Genomic DNA, 16,963 nt, shown 5'->3' with positions numbered 1-16,963 from the left:
CAACACATCCATCTCCCCCGAGTACTGCCAGCACAGCCTGTCCAAGACGTCCTGCAGCTGGTCCACGCTCATTCCTGGTATTCCCAGGGCAGTGCTGGTTGGTCTGGGCTTCCGAGCATTCCCCCTCACCCCCCTTGATCCACCTGTGACAGCCTCACATAACCCTTGTAGGCTGCTGAGCACCACCTTCCTATTCCTTTGATGCTGTCCTCTGAGAGCCCCCACCTGGCCGCCATGGTCACTGCCGCAATGTGGAATGAGTGGGTTCCCAAATCAGCTGCTGGCAACCCCGCCTTTGTGAGAGCCATCCTCAACACTGCTTTGAATTGAAAATTTGCTAAGTCAGTCCCCATTCCTGTGTTTGTATAGTGGACCTTATCCCAGTGGGCGAATTGCCCAGTATTTTTTCATCCAGTGCACTGGGCACACTTCGCTGCTTGTTAGCACCATCAGCCTCACCACAACGCCTCTCCCTTGCTGGGTTATTTTGGACCTCCTTGGGGTTACCTCTACACTTCCTGCACAAAGTCGCACGTCCTGTACTTGCAGACAGGATCTGTCAGTCTCCTGCTTTGCTGAGGCCACCAGCTTGCTTACTCTGAAGGCTCCAAAGGATGCCAACGTGAATGCCACCTTGAATAACATGACCTCTGATGCATCCTTACATACTACGGTCAAGACCTCCACTATGTGTGCTAGGGTGTTGCTCTCACTGGGCCTCCTCTTGTCTACCTTCACCCCTTCCAGGCTCCACCAGCCCTTCATTGCTGCTTTTAGGTAATGAGATGACGTTGGGTCCTCTCCAGTGGTCAGCTTTGTGCAATGTGCTATTGCCTCTAGATGTGCTTGAGCCCACGATCTGGATTTCTTGTGATTGAATGCCCATTTGACAAAGCGTTCTGCTGAGTGTGCAGTTTCCTGCCTGTTGTAAAAAAAATTGCAAACCAGTGACCTCTCAAAATGTTTTCTGGTGAGTTGCATACCTCTTGGCTGTCTTGGGTACCAATGCATGTTTCACTAGCTGAGACAGGTCATGCCCGCCAGGGACCACAGCTCCTCAGGGAAAGGTATCATGCTCTTCTCTGCTGAGGGCCCCAATTCGCTGAACTTCTCCATCTGGAAACCAAATAGCACATCTGCTTGAGCATTATTGATCCCCTGCACATGCCTTGCCCACAGCTCTAAGTTGTTCATTAACTGCAGATGCACCAACCTCCTCAGTAGTCTTAAGTACCCTTGTGCACCTGGCTGCCCCTGTATTAATGGTGTACACCACCGCCTGGTTGTCTGGCCAAATGGTCATCTTCAAGTTATACAGCTGTGAACTCCAGATAGTCAGCGCCACTATTATAGGAATCAATTCCACAAATGCTATGTTCCTTGTTACCCCTGCTTTATGCCCATTCCTGGGGCCACTACTTTGTGCACCATTTGTCTTCTAGAAATGCCCCAAAGCCCAGGCTGCCTGTGGCGTCCTTGTACAAGGCTAACTCAGATACCCATCCTTCCCGCCATATGAGAACCCCATTGAAGTGTGTTAGGAAGGTTATCTAAGTCTTTAAATCCTGTTTTGCCCGGCACTCAGTCTGACATGATGGTGTTTTTCCTTTAGCCCATTGGTCAGCTGCGTTATCCTTCTCACAAAGACTCTCCCTACCACAATGACCCTTGCAGCGAAGTTCAACTTGCCAGTTAGTTCCTGCATCTTATCCAGGGTGGCTTTCTGTTTTCCTGACAAATCCCTGATCTTTTGCCTATCTCCTGCACCTTGTCCTCCAGTTTCTGCGTCATGCAGGCCATTGAGTCCAGCTTGATCCCTAGAAATACATTTTTGGTGGTACCCACTGTCTTATCTTCGTCTATTGGGACCCCCAGTTCAGCTGCCAGCTTCTGAAAATCCCCAAGGAGGTTTGTCCACTCATCCCCGTTCGGCTTACCTACATACAGGAAATCATCCAGTGCAATTTGCTGCCCTGGGGGTGTCTTTTGTGTAGGGTCCATTCCAATAGAGTAGAAAACTTTTCGAAGTGGGCGCAGAATATTGAACACCCTATGGGCAGGGCTTTATCAAAGTAGGTCTCCCCATTAGGTTGAAAACCCAGGAAGTGGTAGCTGTCAGGGTGTACTGGTAAGAGCCTGAAAGCGGATTGGATGTCAGCTTTTGCCATCAAAGCGCCCAGACGTGGGATATGCACCAGATCAACTGCGTCGTCCACTGATGCATAACAACTGTGCATTCCTCATGGTTGATGGCATCATTAACTGATTCTCCTTCAAGGAGTGACAGGTGTTGAATTAGTCTATATTGGTCCTGCTCCTTCTTGGGTACCACTCTGAGGTGAAACCACTAATCTCTCTGGCTTCTATAACTAACAGGCCTTCTATCCTGCTCAGCTCTCTCTCTTTGCCAATGTTCTTGCATACAATATCAGGGTGCGGTAAGGCAGAGCGCAGGTTCTTGGTTCCCCCTGACCTGCCTTATCACCTGTATCCTGAAACCTTTCTCAAATCCTTCACATAGTAAACATGCATCTGCTTTAGTCTCATAATCGTTAGCTAGCCGCCTTAACCTATGCGTGTTAATGGGAGAACGAGCCAGCTATAAACTCCCCCATGCAATGTTTGAACCCCATTTAGCCGGGCTATTTCTTCTTTGTTTTATCTCTCCTTTCCTTGTCTTTATCACCTCTGTTTCTTTTGCAGTTGACCGCTGGGTGCCCCCCCCCCCCCCCCCACAAGCAGAGCACACATGTTTGAATTTGCACAACAGACCCCGGGTGCACTTGTCTTTATCATGCTTGTAGCACACGGCTGGGGAACCCTTCCCTGACAACCCTCCTTTCCAACTCTGAAAGTCCCTCTGCTTGTAAAAGGACTTCTGTTTGTCTTGATACCCTTCGAACTGGCCCTTCTGAAAGGGGTGATCCGGCTTCCCCGACCTGGGTCTGGATTCCCAAGCTACCATCATTTTCATGCATATAACTGGTCACATCTTCCTCTTCCTCTTCCCACTGCATGTCAGGGTGTGCTTGCATCTTTATCCTGAAGCCCTTATCAAAGTCCAACCATGCATCACCCGCAAATTGACTGTATGCCTCATGGATCTTCGACTCACATAGCGACAGATCTTTTGTGCAATGGGGACATTTTTCAACAATCATGCAAGCCATTACTCTAAAGATGTTCAGACAATTATCAAAGTTTCTTTCTTTTTTCACCCATGCCCTCTCTCTCCTATCGTATTCCTTAATGTTGCATGTGGCGAGATCTAGGCCTTCCATTTGGATCTCCAGTAGCGAGAAAATATCCATAAATTATTTGTGCCAGATGTGCTCTTATACTGCCAACGGTATCAGGCTTGCTAAACCTGTGGCTCTTGTTACCAGTATGGGTGACCCAGTGTGCCCCTCTTGTATGCCTCCCTGTTTTGCCCCTGGTCACCGCCCTGGATTTGTTACCCCATGCCTCAGTGGGTACTGTCTGGGCGGTGTTCATGGGTGAGGGTTCATTGGCAATGCTCGATGTGGCCTCTGTCTGAGTTGCTGCGCATGCATAGTTTGCCCCCCCCCCGCATTTTCACCCCCCAGCGAATTTGACCCCACCAGATTTCGCAAACCACAATGGCACAGAATAATTTAGACAAGCTCGCACAATCATGCTTATCTGCTCACCATCTACGGGCCGCAGCTTCTTGCTGGTGCTGGGTGCTGCCTCCTGTGGTGTCTTCAGTTCGTCCCCATCACCGTACCTCTTTACTGCCTTTTTATCCTCTTTGCTGGTGATGTGGCGACGCTTCTTGGGCTCCTCCTTCTCTTCGCTTCCTTCTCGCTGGCCCCCACAGAGCTCCTTGCCCTCTCCACTGTCGCTAGGATCCGCTGGGCTGCGACAATCGCTCTGCGTGTCTTGTAACTGGGCCAGCAGCCACTGTTTGTTATTGGTGGTAGCTGCCTCTCTTATTGCCCTTATTATCTCCTGGTTGTAGCATGTTGCTTGGGTTCGCCATCTAACAGACAGGTCGTCCTTGCGCGAGCAGTGGCTGGGCCCTTTGCTTGCCCCTACTTTATATGGGCATAATGCCCTGTGGGCACCATTCAAAAAATGTGCTGCCTCCTATTGACCAGCCATTCGTGCCACTTTTCTGTTTTTGGCGCCTTTGCTTCCTCTCCCCCACCTTCACCTCCAAGAAAAGGGGGGGTGCACTCTTTCCACCCCCGACATTTTGTCCCTTCGCACACCGTTGCCCGGCTTTGGCGCTGTTTACTGCACTGGCCCCTTAAGCCCCCTCTGGCTGCGGGCCTCTACCAGATGCATTCTACACACCAACACCAACTCTTACTGCCACATCACAAATGTCTGAAGAAACACTTTCCTGTTTAAGTGCTTTTAGCGCCCTTGAGCCCGTAACAATTTGATTTGTGGGAAGATTCCGTTTCATGCCATAACCTCAAAGTCACAGAAATGGTGGGTGCTGACATCGCTCTAAATACTAAAGTAAATGAGAAGTTTGGAGAGAAAAAAGGAGCTGGTAAAAACACAGAGGGAGAAGCAGAGAGGTAACAAGAGAGGGAGTGAGAGAAACGGAGACAGAGACACAGAGTGCCATTGTCACACACGTTATGAATTCTCCAGTTCTATGCACCAAGGGAGGAGGGATATGCACTATCAGAAGGAAGAACCATTCTTCGTTTAACTTCCTGAGATTTTGCATCCTGGATCAAAGGACATGTAGGCTATACATAGTCTGTTGTTCGTTAAAGAGAGGCCAGGAGAGGCTAAAGAATGGGCTAGTATGATGGCTTTAAAGACAGAAATAGTACTGGGGGTTGGGGAGTTGGTGTCTTGTCTTAGGTACATTTCTGTGGGAAACTTTTTTCACCAAGTAAAGGAGCAGCATACCAGTTATTCTGCAAGATTTTTGATCGCTTACACTTGATTCACTTGCTTTATCTCCAGTGGGGTTCTCAAACTCCTTCACATTCGTTTACCACCAACCACCATGGTTTTGGCTGCCCTTTCGAGTAGATCTAAGAAGGCCAGATTTGGACTGACGGAATCATTGGTTCTTATTGCCTGTTGATTTGTTGCTTTGAATGCCTTGTGCGTCTTTTGAGCAAACATGTGGCGCAACAGTGATACATTTGAAAAATAACTTGGCAATGGTTCTGAGATCCTGTGCTTTGCTGGAGGCTGGCCTTTACGTTGAAGGTTGTAAGCCATATCAGGTTAACGTATGAATGTATAAGCACTCTTTATCTTGCAAATGGTGGTAGACTAAGCAGTGTGAATAAATGAATGAGGGCATTACTGGAAATGTAAATTTGAGCCACGACGAAGACGTTTGGTCGGAGGGGTTACCATCTGACCCAGAGACCTACAGTTACTGGTGGTGTTTTTTTATGTATAGAAGATGACGACATCTCACAAGTCCTTTCATTCATCGTTAAAGAAGATGAGGTGTCCCACTCTACGAATCACCAGGAGTCGAAGTCCAGAAGTGATGTCAATGCTTTCACTGGTGAGTAGAAAGTGTTACTTTCCAGGTGAGCACCTCTAAATACTGACCACTGAGTGACTCCTGCATCCAACAGTTGGCTAGTCATTTTAATCAGGTGACTCAAAGGTGTTCAGTGTCAGATTCACAGTGTTGTCATACAGTGAAATGATGGCACTATTTTAGTATTTTTGCAGTAAGGCATCAAAGTGTTATTGGCTGTGCATAACAGATTTTACGACATCACGAAATGGTGCTGTTTGACTAACTTCTCCTTATTCTACCTCATTTAGCAACCATCTTATACAAAATTAAAACATTGAAAAATACTGTATCCCTCTCAAGTCTTTCACTGCTGGACTTGTGAATCAGCAAATAAAACTACTTTCCATGTCCCTTGCAGTTTGCCCTGCGTTAAGTCTCCAATTTTAGTTTTGTTTTTGTATACACGCAATTACAGGAACACAGATCATTTCCAAACCAAGGTGTGGCAAGATAATGTTCTGCACAGCCCTTTAACTTTTCTTAGTTTAAATCGCATTTTTGAAGTTTTGTGTCATTTGTGTAATTGAATTACAATCTGTAAAAAAAACAAAATGTTAAATTAAATCTCACATATTAGATACATTTTTTTATAGCTCTTTGCTCTCAACCTCGCTGAGACTCGTATGTAATATGCTAATTATTACTTTGTTAAGTAGGAAGAGGGCTCATGAGTGACTAGAAATGAACCCTAGAGTGGGTCATGAAGTTCATTCACTCTGTTAATATTGATAAAAAATAACATATTACTTCTGCATATATGGTGTATGCCATAGCGTGTTTTCGTGTGTATAGTTTTAAAAATAAAATAAGTCTTTAACCAAAATCAGTATGCAGGGGTTGAGTCCAGCCAGCGAGGTAAAATCAGATGAAGAAGCTGACTACGATCACAGTTGCAACCCTGTACAAAATCATTGTAACATGCAATTTGTGAGGCAGTAAGCAGTGTTTTTCTCCAGTTAGTTTCTTGGTATTGTGGTAAAGATATAGAAATTTGATCTCTGGGCTTTGTTAATAAAAATGTGTGAACATTGGGGGGAGAGGTGGTGCATTTAAAGTGCCCGGGGCTGTGCTCTGCACTAAGTGGGTAAAGACTGTGCATAAAGATATCCATGAACGGATGTAGACTTTAAAACATTAATCACCTCCTGACAGCGATCTGTGATTTATAATATCATTATACTAATAACCTACATTACGAACACGAACAAGATAAGAATGAATTAGTAGGGGATGCAAGAAAGAAATGTAGTTCCTGCAAATGCAAATTTACAAAAAGCAAAATAGGAAATATTATTGATGCAGATTAAAAACTGAGGAAATACTACAGGTGGAAACTTAGTTCATATTAGGGCTGAAAGTCACCAAGAAGAGCCACAACCAAAAATGTTCTGAAAGCCTGTGTGTCTCTCCAGTGCTTCAGTAGATGCTAAAATAATGGTAAACAATTAAATGTTTTTGAAGTCTCGTCAAGCATTTGGGCCAGCGGATTATGATAGTTGGAGTTATCCATGGTGGAAATACACGAGCATCTATCAGTATTTTTACATACAGTAAACTTGCAAGTGCTCAGTTCCTTCAGGTACTCATACTGATGCTCAATTTTTTTCCAAAAAATCCAACAACTCACAGTAGTGCACCTGTTTCTTTTGGGAGGTGCGCTCGCACACACACACACACACACCCTCACACCCTCACACTCTCTCTTACTTACCACACTTACTTACTTTTATGCCAAGGCTCTGAATGCAACACAGTAACACGTTAATTATAGCTATTGTACTATTAAACATGCATTCACACATTTATTACTACATTGGAAAGGCAGACCCTGCACTCATGTTGCCACCATGTGTCACTTGATATCGGCTCCCATTACACAGTCACACGGTGTGTACACAGTTTCCAGCTAATTGTTTGAAGGTTCTGCACAGCCAGAGTTCATTGCACAGTTGTCCTGCTCAGCCTAAAGGCAGCATTTTACAGACTTAACAATTACTTTTGAACACGTCTCAGAGGGCATTGGGTAGCTGCTTCCCACAATGAACAGCTCAATAGGCTGCCAGCTGCAGCCTGGACAATTCGAATTTTGGGGACAATTATCTACATCTCTAGGGGGATCATCAGAGAGTGCATTCCATTGCACAGATGCTACTTCTGCAATTTGAGTTGTAGTGGTCCTACAATGCACCAGCTTCATCTGGTCCCCAGAACTGCTACAGCTCTTTCAGCTCTGCTTTACTTACTTGCCGCAGAGCTACTTCATGGCTAGTCATGAGCTTCCACCCAGCACAGTTTGATCAGACACCTTCCCTATAGAATCAGTTGTGCCAAGTCTCTGTGCTTGACCACAGATGTAGCAGCAAGCTTGGACAAAGAAGGGCAAAAGCCAAACATACTTATTTTAGTCAGAGTTCACAAGCTTTATGGGAGGCAGACTTTGGAGAGCACATTCTTGCAGCAGACTGGAAATATTGTTGCACATAAACTAATGTGTTGATTAACCGCAGACAGAATATGACCTACTTCAAATTCCTCAATAGGCTATATTGCTCTTCTAGTTTTCTCCACAAGATTGACTCCTAACGACCTGTGAACTGTAGTAGGCGGAGGACTTCTCTGCAGACCTCTTTCACGTAGCATGGACCTGCCCATTTGTGATGGCATACTGATAGGAGGTTATGGGAATTATTGGAACTATCGTAGGGAGCCCTATGGACTGCTCTCCAACATTGCTGTTGTTGTCCAAATGGCCAGACGGGTGTCCAAACGGCCAGATGGTTGTCCAGGCAGACAAACAGTTGGTTGCAATACTTACCCTCCTTACTAAACTATGCCTGTTGCGGGTCTGGATGAAGGGGCTGTCACCAAAGTTTCAAGATTGGCAGCAAGACGTAGCCACTTACAAGATCATGGCCCTGACTTTGTTCTAATGAAGCAATCTAGACCCATAGGCATTTGGGGCCCTCACAGGAACTACATGACCATGTAAGAAAAAGGGAGCCTAGACGAGCAAGGGTTTACAAGTGGGGAATGAGTAAAACTCATATTGACAATCTCTTACATGTCCATGGAGCTGTCACAGGGAAATATAGTATGCTTGCTACTGTAACTACTGAATCGTATATATTGTTGATTTCCTGGTGTGCTTTTATACCATCCTTGATATAGACTTTCCCTCTGCAGAATGGTGAGAAGTGCTGATTATCCACATGTTTAATCCAGAAAAGAATGATGTAATGGTACCTGTGCTTATTTGTCTAGGAGTTGGCCAAGTTGGCCATGTATGTTTTTTTTTGCACTGAAAAACCTAAATAAAGTTTAAAAAAAGAGTTCACAAACTTTTCAGTATTGTAACCCAACAAGAAAGGGTTATACTTGAGGCATGTATTCTGCCTGCTGTTGGGAATGGCTGACGGCTTGATATTGCAGTGGGCACCATGTGAGGAGTACAACATTCAAGGTAGTCAACTACTTTAAAATCGCCTGCATACAGTGGTCCTACAACCGGGTTGAGATGCCGGGGTCTCATACTCCTGCTCATACAGAGTTATTGGTGGCCCAACACATCTGGGAGCGGCCCCTGCAGTGCTCCCCCCCTCCTTTTCCCCCTGTGCGGCTCTCAGCCCATCCTACTTATTTGCAGGTTAGATATAATACACGTCATAGTGCTCCCCGCACATGTCGCGCAAGGGTGGTTCAAGCCAGAGGTACTGAAAGGTTTTCCGTTATTTTCAGTGATTTTGTTTATGTTGACTGCTCCTCTGAGGGGCGGGGTGCAAAAATGTACTTTGTGTTATTACCTTGCTCCCCTTTTGTACCACCTTACCCTATGTAATACTTTTGCTTTGTTGTCAATGATGTTGCTTGTCTGGGGGCAATGGGACAAGTATGGTCACCTGACATTTGGATGTAATTATCGCTACACTGTGTAGAACAAGTGGAGGTTTTTGTTCAAATGCCAAATAAGAAATTTAAACAAATAAATACAGTGCTCCTACTTAAACACCAGTGGAGATATAAAACTCCTTGGACATATATAGGGTTAATACCACCCGTTCAGGGTCAAGCCAGAAAATGCATATACTGAGAAGTAATCTAACCATTTCAATACTTTTTTCCACAGAGCTTAGCTATACAAGGTGAATGTTCTTTTACCACAGGTTAGCCTATACTGTAAACATTGTTTCATTGCAAATGGTTTTAAAAGAGGCCTATAACACCCTGATTGAAAATGTATAGTCTGATTACATTAATCAGAATTGAAGAGGTGATTGGTAAGGGGTTCTTCTTCCCTAGCAACCCTTTGGTGCTTACACAGAATGTTTTCTCCCTTATAGAAGATGACGATATCTCACAAGTCCTCTCGTTCATCGTTAAAGAAGATGCAGTGACCCACACTACGGCTCACCAGATCTCAAAGACAAGAGGAGACAACAATACGTTCACTGGTGAGTATGAAGACCTCTTCAGGAGAGAATCTCCAGAAATGCATATCAGAGTAGGGTTCCACTATTCTCAGCCAAAAAAAAAACTGCCATTTGTGGATGTGTTTTGGGATTCTGAAAGGCCTGGACTAGATTTTCAAATAGTAGTTTGTGTGAAACCCTCTGTATTCTTTTCAACAAAGGAATATTGCCTCTTTTGCTTTAAAAAACATTTAGGAATAGTCTAACCAATATAAAAATTATTTTGAAGTGTTTCTAATTTTATTTGTTGCTCTATGTTTATATTTTAAGGAAGGAACACTCTCAGAGTTAAATGATTTTCCTGAATTGTTTTTACCTTTCTATGCCTCAAATACTGGCCGGGCCAGTAAAACATTGGTCACTTGGCAATATAATATTTTAGTGACTTCTTCAACCCAACACACAGGAAGTCTTTTGGGTCATGTGACTCTAGAGCAGTTTTTCATTCATGTTTTTCATTTATTCCGAGAACACACACTGAGGTGCCATTGATATTGATAACTGAGGTACAATTAACATTGTGAAAGCATCCTAAGACAGCTGGCACTTTAGGGAGAAATATTAAGTTTAACTATGTATTGGAACTGTTCACTCGTAAAATAAGGTTTAAGTAAAAAAAAAAGAAATGTAATGCTGCACTGAGGAAATGGTTGTGAATTTAGTCATGTACAAAGCACTGTTCTGTTGCATAATTGTTAATGTGTTACTGGTGTCTTTTTCTCTCCGGCGTTGCAATATCCACGTCTGAAGTTAACATGTTTAATTAAAAAGATGATTATAATAATATGTTTCTGTTAATAAAATAGTGAGTATTTAAGACTCACATTGTTTCTACTTTTATTTAAAGTGTAACATGTGTTTTCTTCTGTTTGAGGTGTAGGTAGACCTATAATCTCAGATAAACAACAAGCAAGCTACTGCGAACGTACATACTCCCATCATGAATCTGAGGCAAGTTATGGTCCAAAACTAGATTTTATTAATCAGAACAGAAACCACACAGAAGGAAAAGGATACACCTACCCCGACTATGGAAGCTTTTTTAATCAGTGGCCAAATATTGTTAAACACGAGGGCACTCAAGGAGCACCCGAACCACATACCTCTAGTGAATATGAGAAGAACTTCATTCCTTCTGCATCTTCAAGCCTGCACCTAAAAATACAACCTGAAGTAAAAAGTTGTGTATGTAGTCTGTGTGGAACGTCTTTTGAACATCTATCCGATCCAAATGCACCCCATCTATTACCAACTAGAAAGCAACTGAATACATGCACTGAATGTGAAAACAAGTGTAAACAGGCAACCAACCAGAAAAAAGTCACAGTGAAGGAGAAAGTTTTTGTATGTAACGAATGTGGGAAAAGCTTCAAAACGGCACCGACACTCAAGAGACATCACCGAATACACACCGGCGAGAAACCCTTTGTCTGCAGTGAATGCGGGAGGTGTTTCCGAAGGTCCGAAGCTCTAGTAATACACCAGCGAGTACATACTGGTGAGAAACCATATGTGTGTGTTCAATGTGGAAAGCATTTTAGACAGATGCCACACCTCATCAAACATCAAAGAATGCATATGGGGAAGAAAGTCACACTGAAAAAGCCTGCTGTGGGGAAGAGAACAACATAAAGTATATTGATCAGTAAGAAGGATGTAAGTACTGAAGCTCAGATGAAGAGATCGAGCTAAACGCACATCGAGGAGAAACCCACTGTCACAAAATGCTGTGAACATTTAAACCAGCTGTCTCTGGAATTTTTCCATAAGGATGTCATGAGTTTAAAACTATAAACATGCTATTCTGATGCTCTCAACATTTGGATCAGTTTTTACTGATTCAACCTTAAAGGATAAAAAAGCCTCCTTGACCATCAATTAATTTATCAGTGTCCACATGGACCTTGAATACTCATCCTAAGAGCAGCAGGCATGAAGACTGATAGAGCTAACAACTACAGTAAAACTTCACAACGTGAAAAAACTGCGTTGTGTAGAAGGTAAGGTCTTGGAAAGAGTAAATACCCAGATTATTCCATCAACAAATCTAAGCAGACCGTTCACAAAGCTTACGCATGATCCTGACAAAATACATTAATAAAAAACAAGCACATGGAGCTCCTCATCAAACAAAATTGTTTTGGAACTGACTGAACAATAGTTAATGCGATGCTGACAGTGAATGCCATGTTAAGAGTACACAAGTTGGGGGGAACTTTCCATTGTACTTTGTTTTAGAATGAGCACAAGTACTTTTGAAGCATGGAACTGGAAGGTGTCTGCCCAGAACCAAGGACATTGTGCTGAAAATATAGAAGCAACAGGGAAAGTGATTGGTGGATTTTACTCCTCGCTCCATAAAGCTACAGAGACAGTATCATCCATGTATGTATTGTGCTTGTATTTCTTACAATTGTTCCTGAGTTGGACATTACCAGTGTACCGATTCAAAGAAGTAAGGCATCTGTCTGGAAAATCTATGGTTAAAGACAGTTAGTGCTTCTTAAAAGCCTCCAAACTCCTAATGTTCCATACTTAAATGATACCTTAATTTCACTTTCAGGAACTTGGAAGTACAAATGCAAGACTTAGCCATGAGTAGTCAAAAGTTTTAAAGGTTTCTTTACGGAATGACCTATAACAATCATTGGCAGTGAAATGACCGAGGAGGCAACAGTCCAAACTACATGAAATGCAGGTGTATGATACCTCATGAGTCTTATCATGGTAGATGAAAATGGATCAGCAGGGCAAAGCTTTTCAAAGTACTTCCCGGTGCTTTTAATGTAGACCAGTAACTTGCCTCGGCTACTTGACACTCTGTAGTGACTCATTTAGGCACGTCAGCTCCCAGGAGTTGAGTGCACAATGCTGTGCCTGTGGTTCCTTTAACCTATTTAGTGGAGAGTGAAACTGTTTCTTTCTGTGCATATTTACTAACCATCTGATTCAATGCTTAGCACTGGCATTACTGCCTTGTATGCCACATATGGACCCACCAGGCTTAATGGTGGGGCTGAGATGGGTCTAGTTTCCCACTCCCACAGCTTCCTTGGTTCACACAAGCACCACCCACTCCTATTCATGCTTGAGTTTGGCTTCATCACATGACCAGATTGGCCATCTGTGACTCTTTTCGTAGCTCCATTCCTGCCACTGCAGTGATCATCTTTGTACTGGCATGTGCACTATCTTGCATCTTAAGCTGCTGGTTTCGCCCATGTCTCTAAGTTGCATTGATGGGTCCCATACCCAACCCCAGGGATTAACTCAAGACCACCTTTGACTTCTGAAACTTTCTGCCATTCATTTATCTGCCCTGAACTGACCACAGCTACTCTAAAGGCCAACCGTAAGGCTGCTATAAAGAGAGATGCTTTAATGTCTGGCGCAATTGACCAAACCACTGTTTTTTACAATGTATTTGTTTCATAAAACATTGAGGTTTTTATAAAGGGCTGCCTCTAGACGTACCTCAGGGTACTTTGAATAATGGTGACTAAGGAGAGAGGAATCAAAGCCATGACAGCAGGTGAACGTCAAACAACCATCAAGCAATGGTGACTTCTGGTGTGTTTCCCCCATCTAAATGCCAAGATGTGAGTGTAAAGCATTGACTGAATCAGTGATGTTCAGGTCTAGGATGACGAAGGCAAAAACCAGTAGAACAAAGTGAGGTTATGAGCAACTAGTATCCGCCAGGGGCAGTTGAACACTTGTCATTTTAGAGATTTCTGAATTTAAGAAAATTATTTTCAAGCATGAGGTAAATTGATAGAGAACTCCATAGTGAAGAGCCTTGAACCTGGAAGAATCCGCCATCAATTTTCTAGGAGCACTTATCCCAAATGACCAGTAGATTTCGTTCAGTGGAAACTAAGGTTCTGGTACAACAGCTTAGTTCAAATATTTTGTAGTGGTAATCCGCTGAGTGGCCTTACAAGCCATTCTGAACAAAGCTCAGGGTTTTGAAATACAATGTCATAACTGGCATAAAGTTGTTAAAAAGAAGCCTGGTTCTTGACCATTTTGAGTTTTGTAAGTATTTGGAGAGGCCTCTTGAGTAATCCTGCAGAAATCATCACAGCAAGATCAATGGCAATTTTCTCCTACAGTTGTAGGAATGAAGAACTCCTTGAAACATATGTTGATGATAAATGACTGTTTTGGATACAACATTGATTTAGGACAGGGAAACATGATTGCTTCCAAATAGTTTACCAGGTTACAATTGTTTTCAGCTTGAGTATGATGGGTTTCCGGTGGTAGTGGCCAGATGAACGGCATCTTCTAGCCTGAGATGAAACAGGGTCTCATTGAGAGCCAATCTCGACTGTGAAGAATTATGGTAAGCAGTGCCATGTAGATATTGGAAGCATTGGTGGCACAGCCAATCATTGGGGTGCACCACTAGAGAGGAAAAGACCCAGTGTGCCTTTGTTACACTAATTTTGAAGGCAGGAAGCAAACCAGGAAAGCACAGTACCAGTGATTTTTTTAACCAATTTTTATTGTTTTTACCTCAGGTTAAACAATACAAAGACTGGACATCATCTGGACATATATGATTTCCATTATCTGTGCACACAATCTCAAAAAGTTATAATCACATTACATTACTGTGAATAGCATAGCAGGGGATATTGGTTAAGAACAGTACCAGTGATAGCAAAAAGATCTGCCAATCTGTGTAAAACTAACTGATAAAAGTTATTCCGTAACAAAATGATGTCTCAGTAATAATTGTGGTTTTCAACACTGATTCAAGCAGCGATAGAGGCATTGATTGCCCCAGTAATGAATAAAGCAAGACCTGTTAGGGTCGAGCTTAATAACATTGGTATTGAAGGCATGCCATGATAAGGAGGATTTTTTTACAAAGACCAAAGTTTTACATTATGTTATTGAATTTGGTAACATACATAGGTGACAGATAAGACAAGCTCCTCTGTTGGCTACTAGTGGAGATGTTGTTCCTAAGAGCTTTTATTTTGCTGATGAAGAAGAAGACGAGTTTGTAGCAGAACTCTGTTGAGGGTGTTTGTAGACGTGAGGTTTGGTTTGGGGGGGCATAATCTCTTTCTAGACTCCGAACAGCCCCATGGGCTCAGTGATACGAGTCCAGAAGTAATCATTTTTGTTCCTAGTAGAAGCAACTTAATAGCCTCTGGAATGCACACTTCAGTTAAGTTGTCCGTGATGGAAAGGAAATGCTTCTCCGCTATAACTTTCTTCTTGAAGTGTCTGCCATTTGCAAGAAACAGTGATGTGGCCGAGGTTGTTCTGAGAAGGATGGTCTCAGAGGCAGATGTATAGTATAGATTTCTGGGCACCTTTTTAACTACTGCAGGCTGTTCCAGCCACCACCACAAAGTGGTAAAGGAAGTAGGACTTCTGCTGCACTGCTCTTGCATCTCTGCTGCCACTGCACAACACCCGTTGCTGGTTCTTCTAAAAATATTTTTTCATTTAAGTTGTTCCAGATACAACTTTACTGATTCAGGAACCGGATTTCAGAGTGGGAACCCCTTTCTCTTGGTCCTGGTTGGATGGGCTAGTATTTATTCTGCTCTTTGGACAGGGCTGAGTAGAAGGGACCACGCAGATGCACGGCTTCCTTCAAAATTCAAAAACATTTCCAGCCATAAACCTTCTTCACAGACTTTCTGGAAGTGTAGTGGGGCTGGTTGCAACTCTTCAAATGGTCTGTTATAGCTTGGCCAAATCCAATGTCTCTATTAGAGGGCCCATTGCATCTGGTTGAGGCCCAGCACAAAATTGAGGTGCAAGAGGAGTTCAAACACTGTTACTACGAAGAAGCCCTGAAGTGGCAAGTGGATGTTCAGTCAGCTGTCCACTGTGCTATCTGTGAGATCTATCTCAAGGGACCCAGGACACATAGGCGTGTTCATAAATACATTATTATGGAGAAACAATATGTTGTGCAGCCTTCACTGTAAATTCCATAAGGTCACTTTCACTGTACATCCAGTCCCCAAGCCACAAAAGGCATGTGTGGTATATTAGATGCATAGTAAACCACCCACTCCGAAGGTAGTGAGGGGATAGTAAGCACCCCGATCATGATGGAATGTGTAGGTTTTAAGTGACAGGGTCTTTAAGCTGTCTTCTCTCCAACGGTACAGGTAAAACAATCCATGCCTCCACTTTGGGATCCACTGCTAGTGACCACAAGTCTTCCCTTGGCCTGATATGAGGGGAGAATAGCCAAACTCAAACTTGGAAGACAGTACACTGTTGTTGCACCACCTGAGAAGCAGTAGCACCTTTTGCTGTGCTAGTGAATTAAAATAAAAACACAGAGCACCTCAAACAGACTCCCGGATTGTCAAGTTCACTGATGGAAACAAATCACAGGGCAGGCCAGAAACACTGAAACATAGTTAGGGTGACTTAAATTCACAACCATGAGTGGACTTTCTTCCTTGCAGCTCTCCAAAGGGAAGGGTCCAGGATCCTGGCAAGCTCTGCCTCTGTCTCTACATAGTAACTGTGCACCGATCTTCAACACTTTGTACCCCCACACAGATTGAATCGCCAGCAATCACGAAAAATTTAGATTTTTTTAAAAAAGCAATGTGTAATCCCGACCACTAAATTTAAAGTGATGAAATGTTGGCAACTGTGAGTCATTTCAAAGTGATTTTTCACATCCACCCATGAGATTAATGATTTTAATAAATGTAACATCGCGTCACTCAATTTGTGCCCTGTTTGTTGTGTTCTGCCTTTACTGTCTGTTAAGAAATTATATTTTCACATTTAACCTTATAAGACATGAGTTTATTATGTGTTGTGGGCCACATTATTGATGTCCTAAACGTTCTACAAATGGATGCATTATATATATAAATATATGTTCGGTGGCATGTGCAGCTGCAGATACACATGCTGTGCACTGTTCCTGCCATTTAGTGTTGGGCTCGGAGTGTTACAAGTT

At 43.2% G+C, this 16,963-nt stretch overlaps 1 protein-coding gene across 2 annotated transcripts in view; it reads left to right on the top strand.

Moving 5' to 3' along the window:
- LOC138288358 (zinc finger protein 773-like) overlaps nt 1–16,723 on the top strand; it is a 127,625-nt gene extending 110,902 nt beyond the window's left edge. The window contains exons 6-8 of one of the 2 annotated variants that reach the window (XM_069229914.1): nt 5,405–5,515; nt 9,874–9,984; nt 10,883–16,723. In XM_069229914.1, the coding sequence (XP_069086015.1) occupies nt 5,405–5,515; nt 9,874–9,984; nt 10,883–11,634 (974 nt within the window). In that variant the 3' untranslated portion in view covers nt 11,635–16,723. Of the gene's footprint in view, nt 1–5,404; nt 5,516–9,873; nt 9,985–10,876 lie in introns of both variants that reach the window. The other variant, XM_069229913.1, reaches the window with a different exon arrangement.
- The last annotated feature ends 240 nt before the right edge of the window (nt 16,724–16,963 follow it).

The sequence above is a fragment of the Pleurodeles waltl genome, chromosome 4_1 (assembly GCF_031143425.1).
Source record: "Pleurodeles waltl isolate 20211129_DDA chromosome 4_1, aPleWal1.hap1.20221129, whole genome shotgun sequence".
Classification (NCBI taxonomy): domain Eukaryota; kingdom Metazoa; phylum Chordata; class Amphibia; order Caudata; family Salamandridae; genus Pleurodeles; species Pleurodeles waltl.
This window is presented reverse-complemented; position numbering and strand designations above follow the sequence as displayed.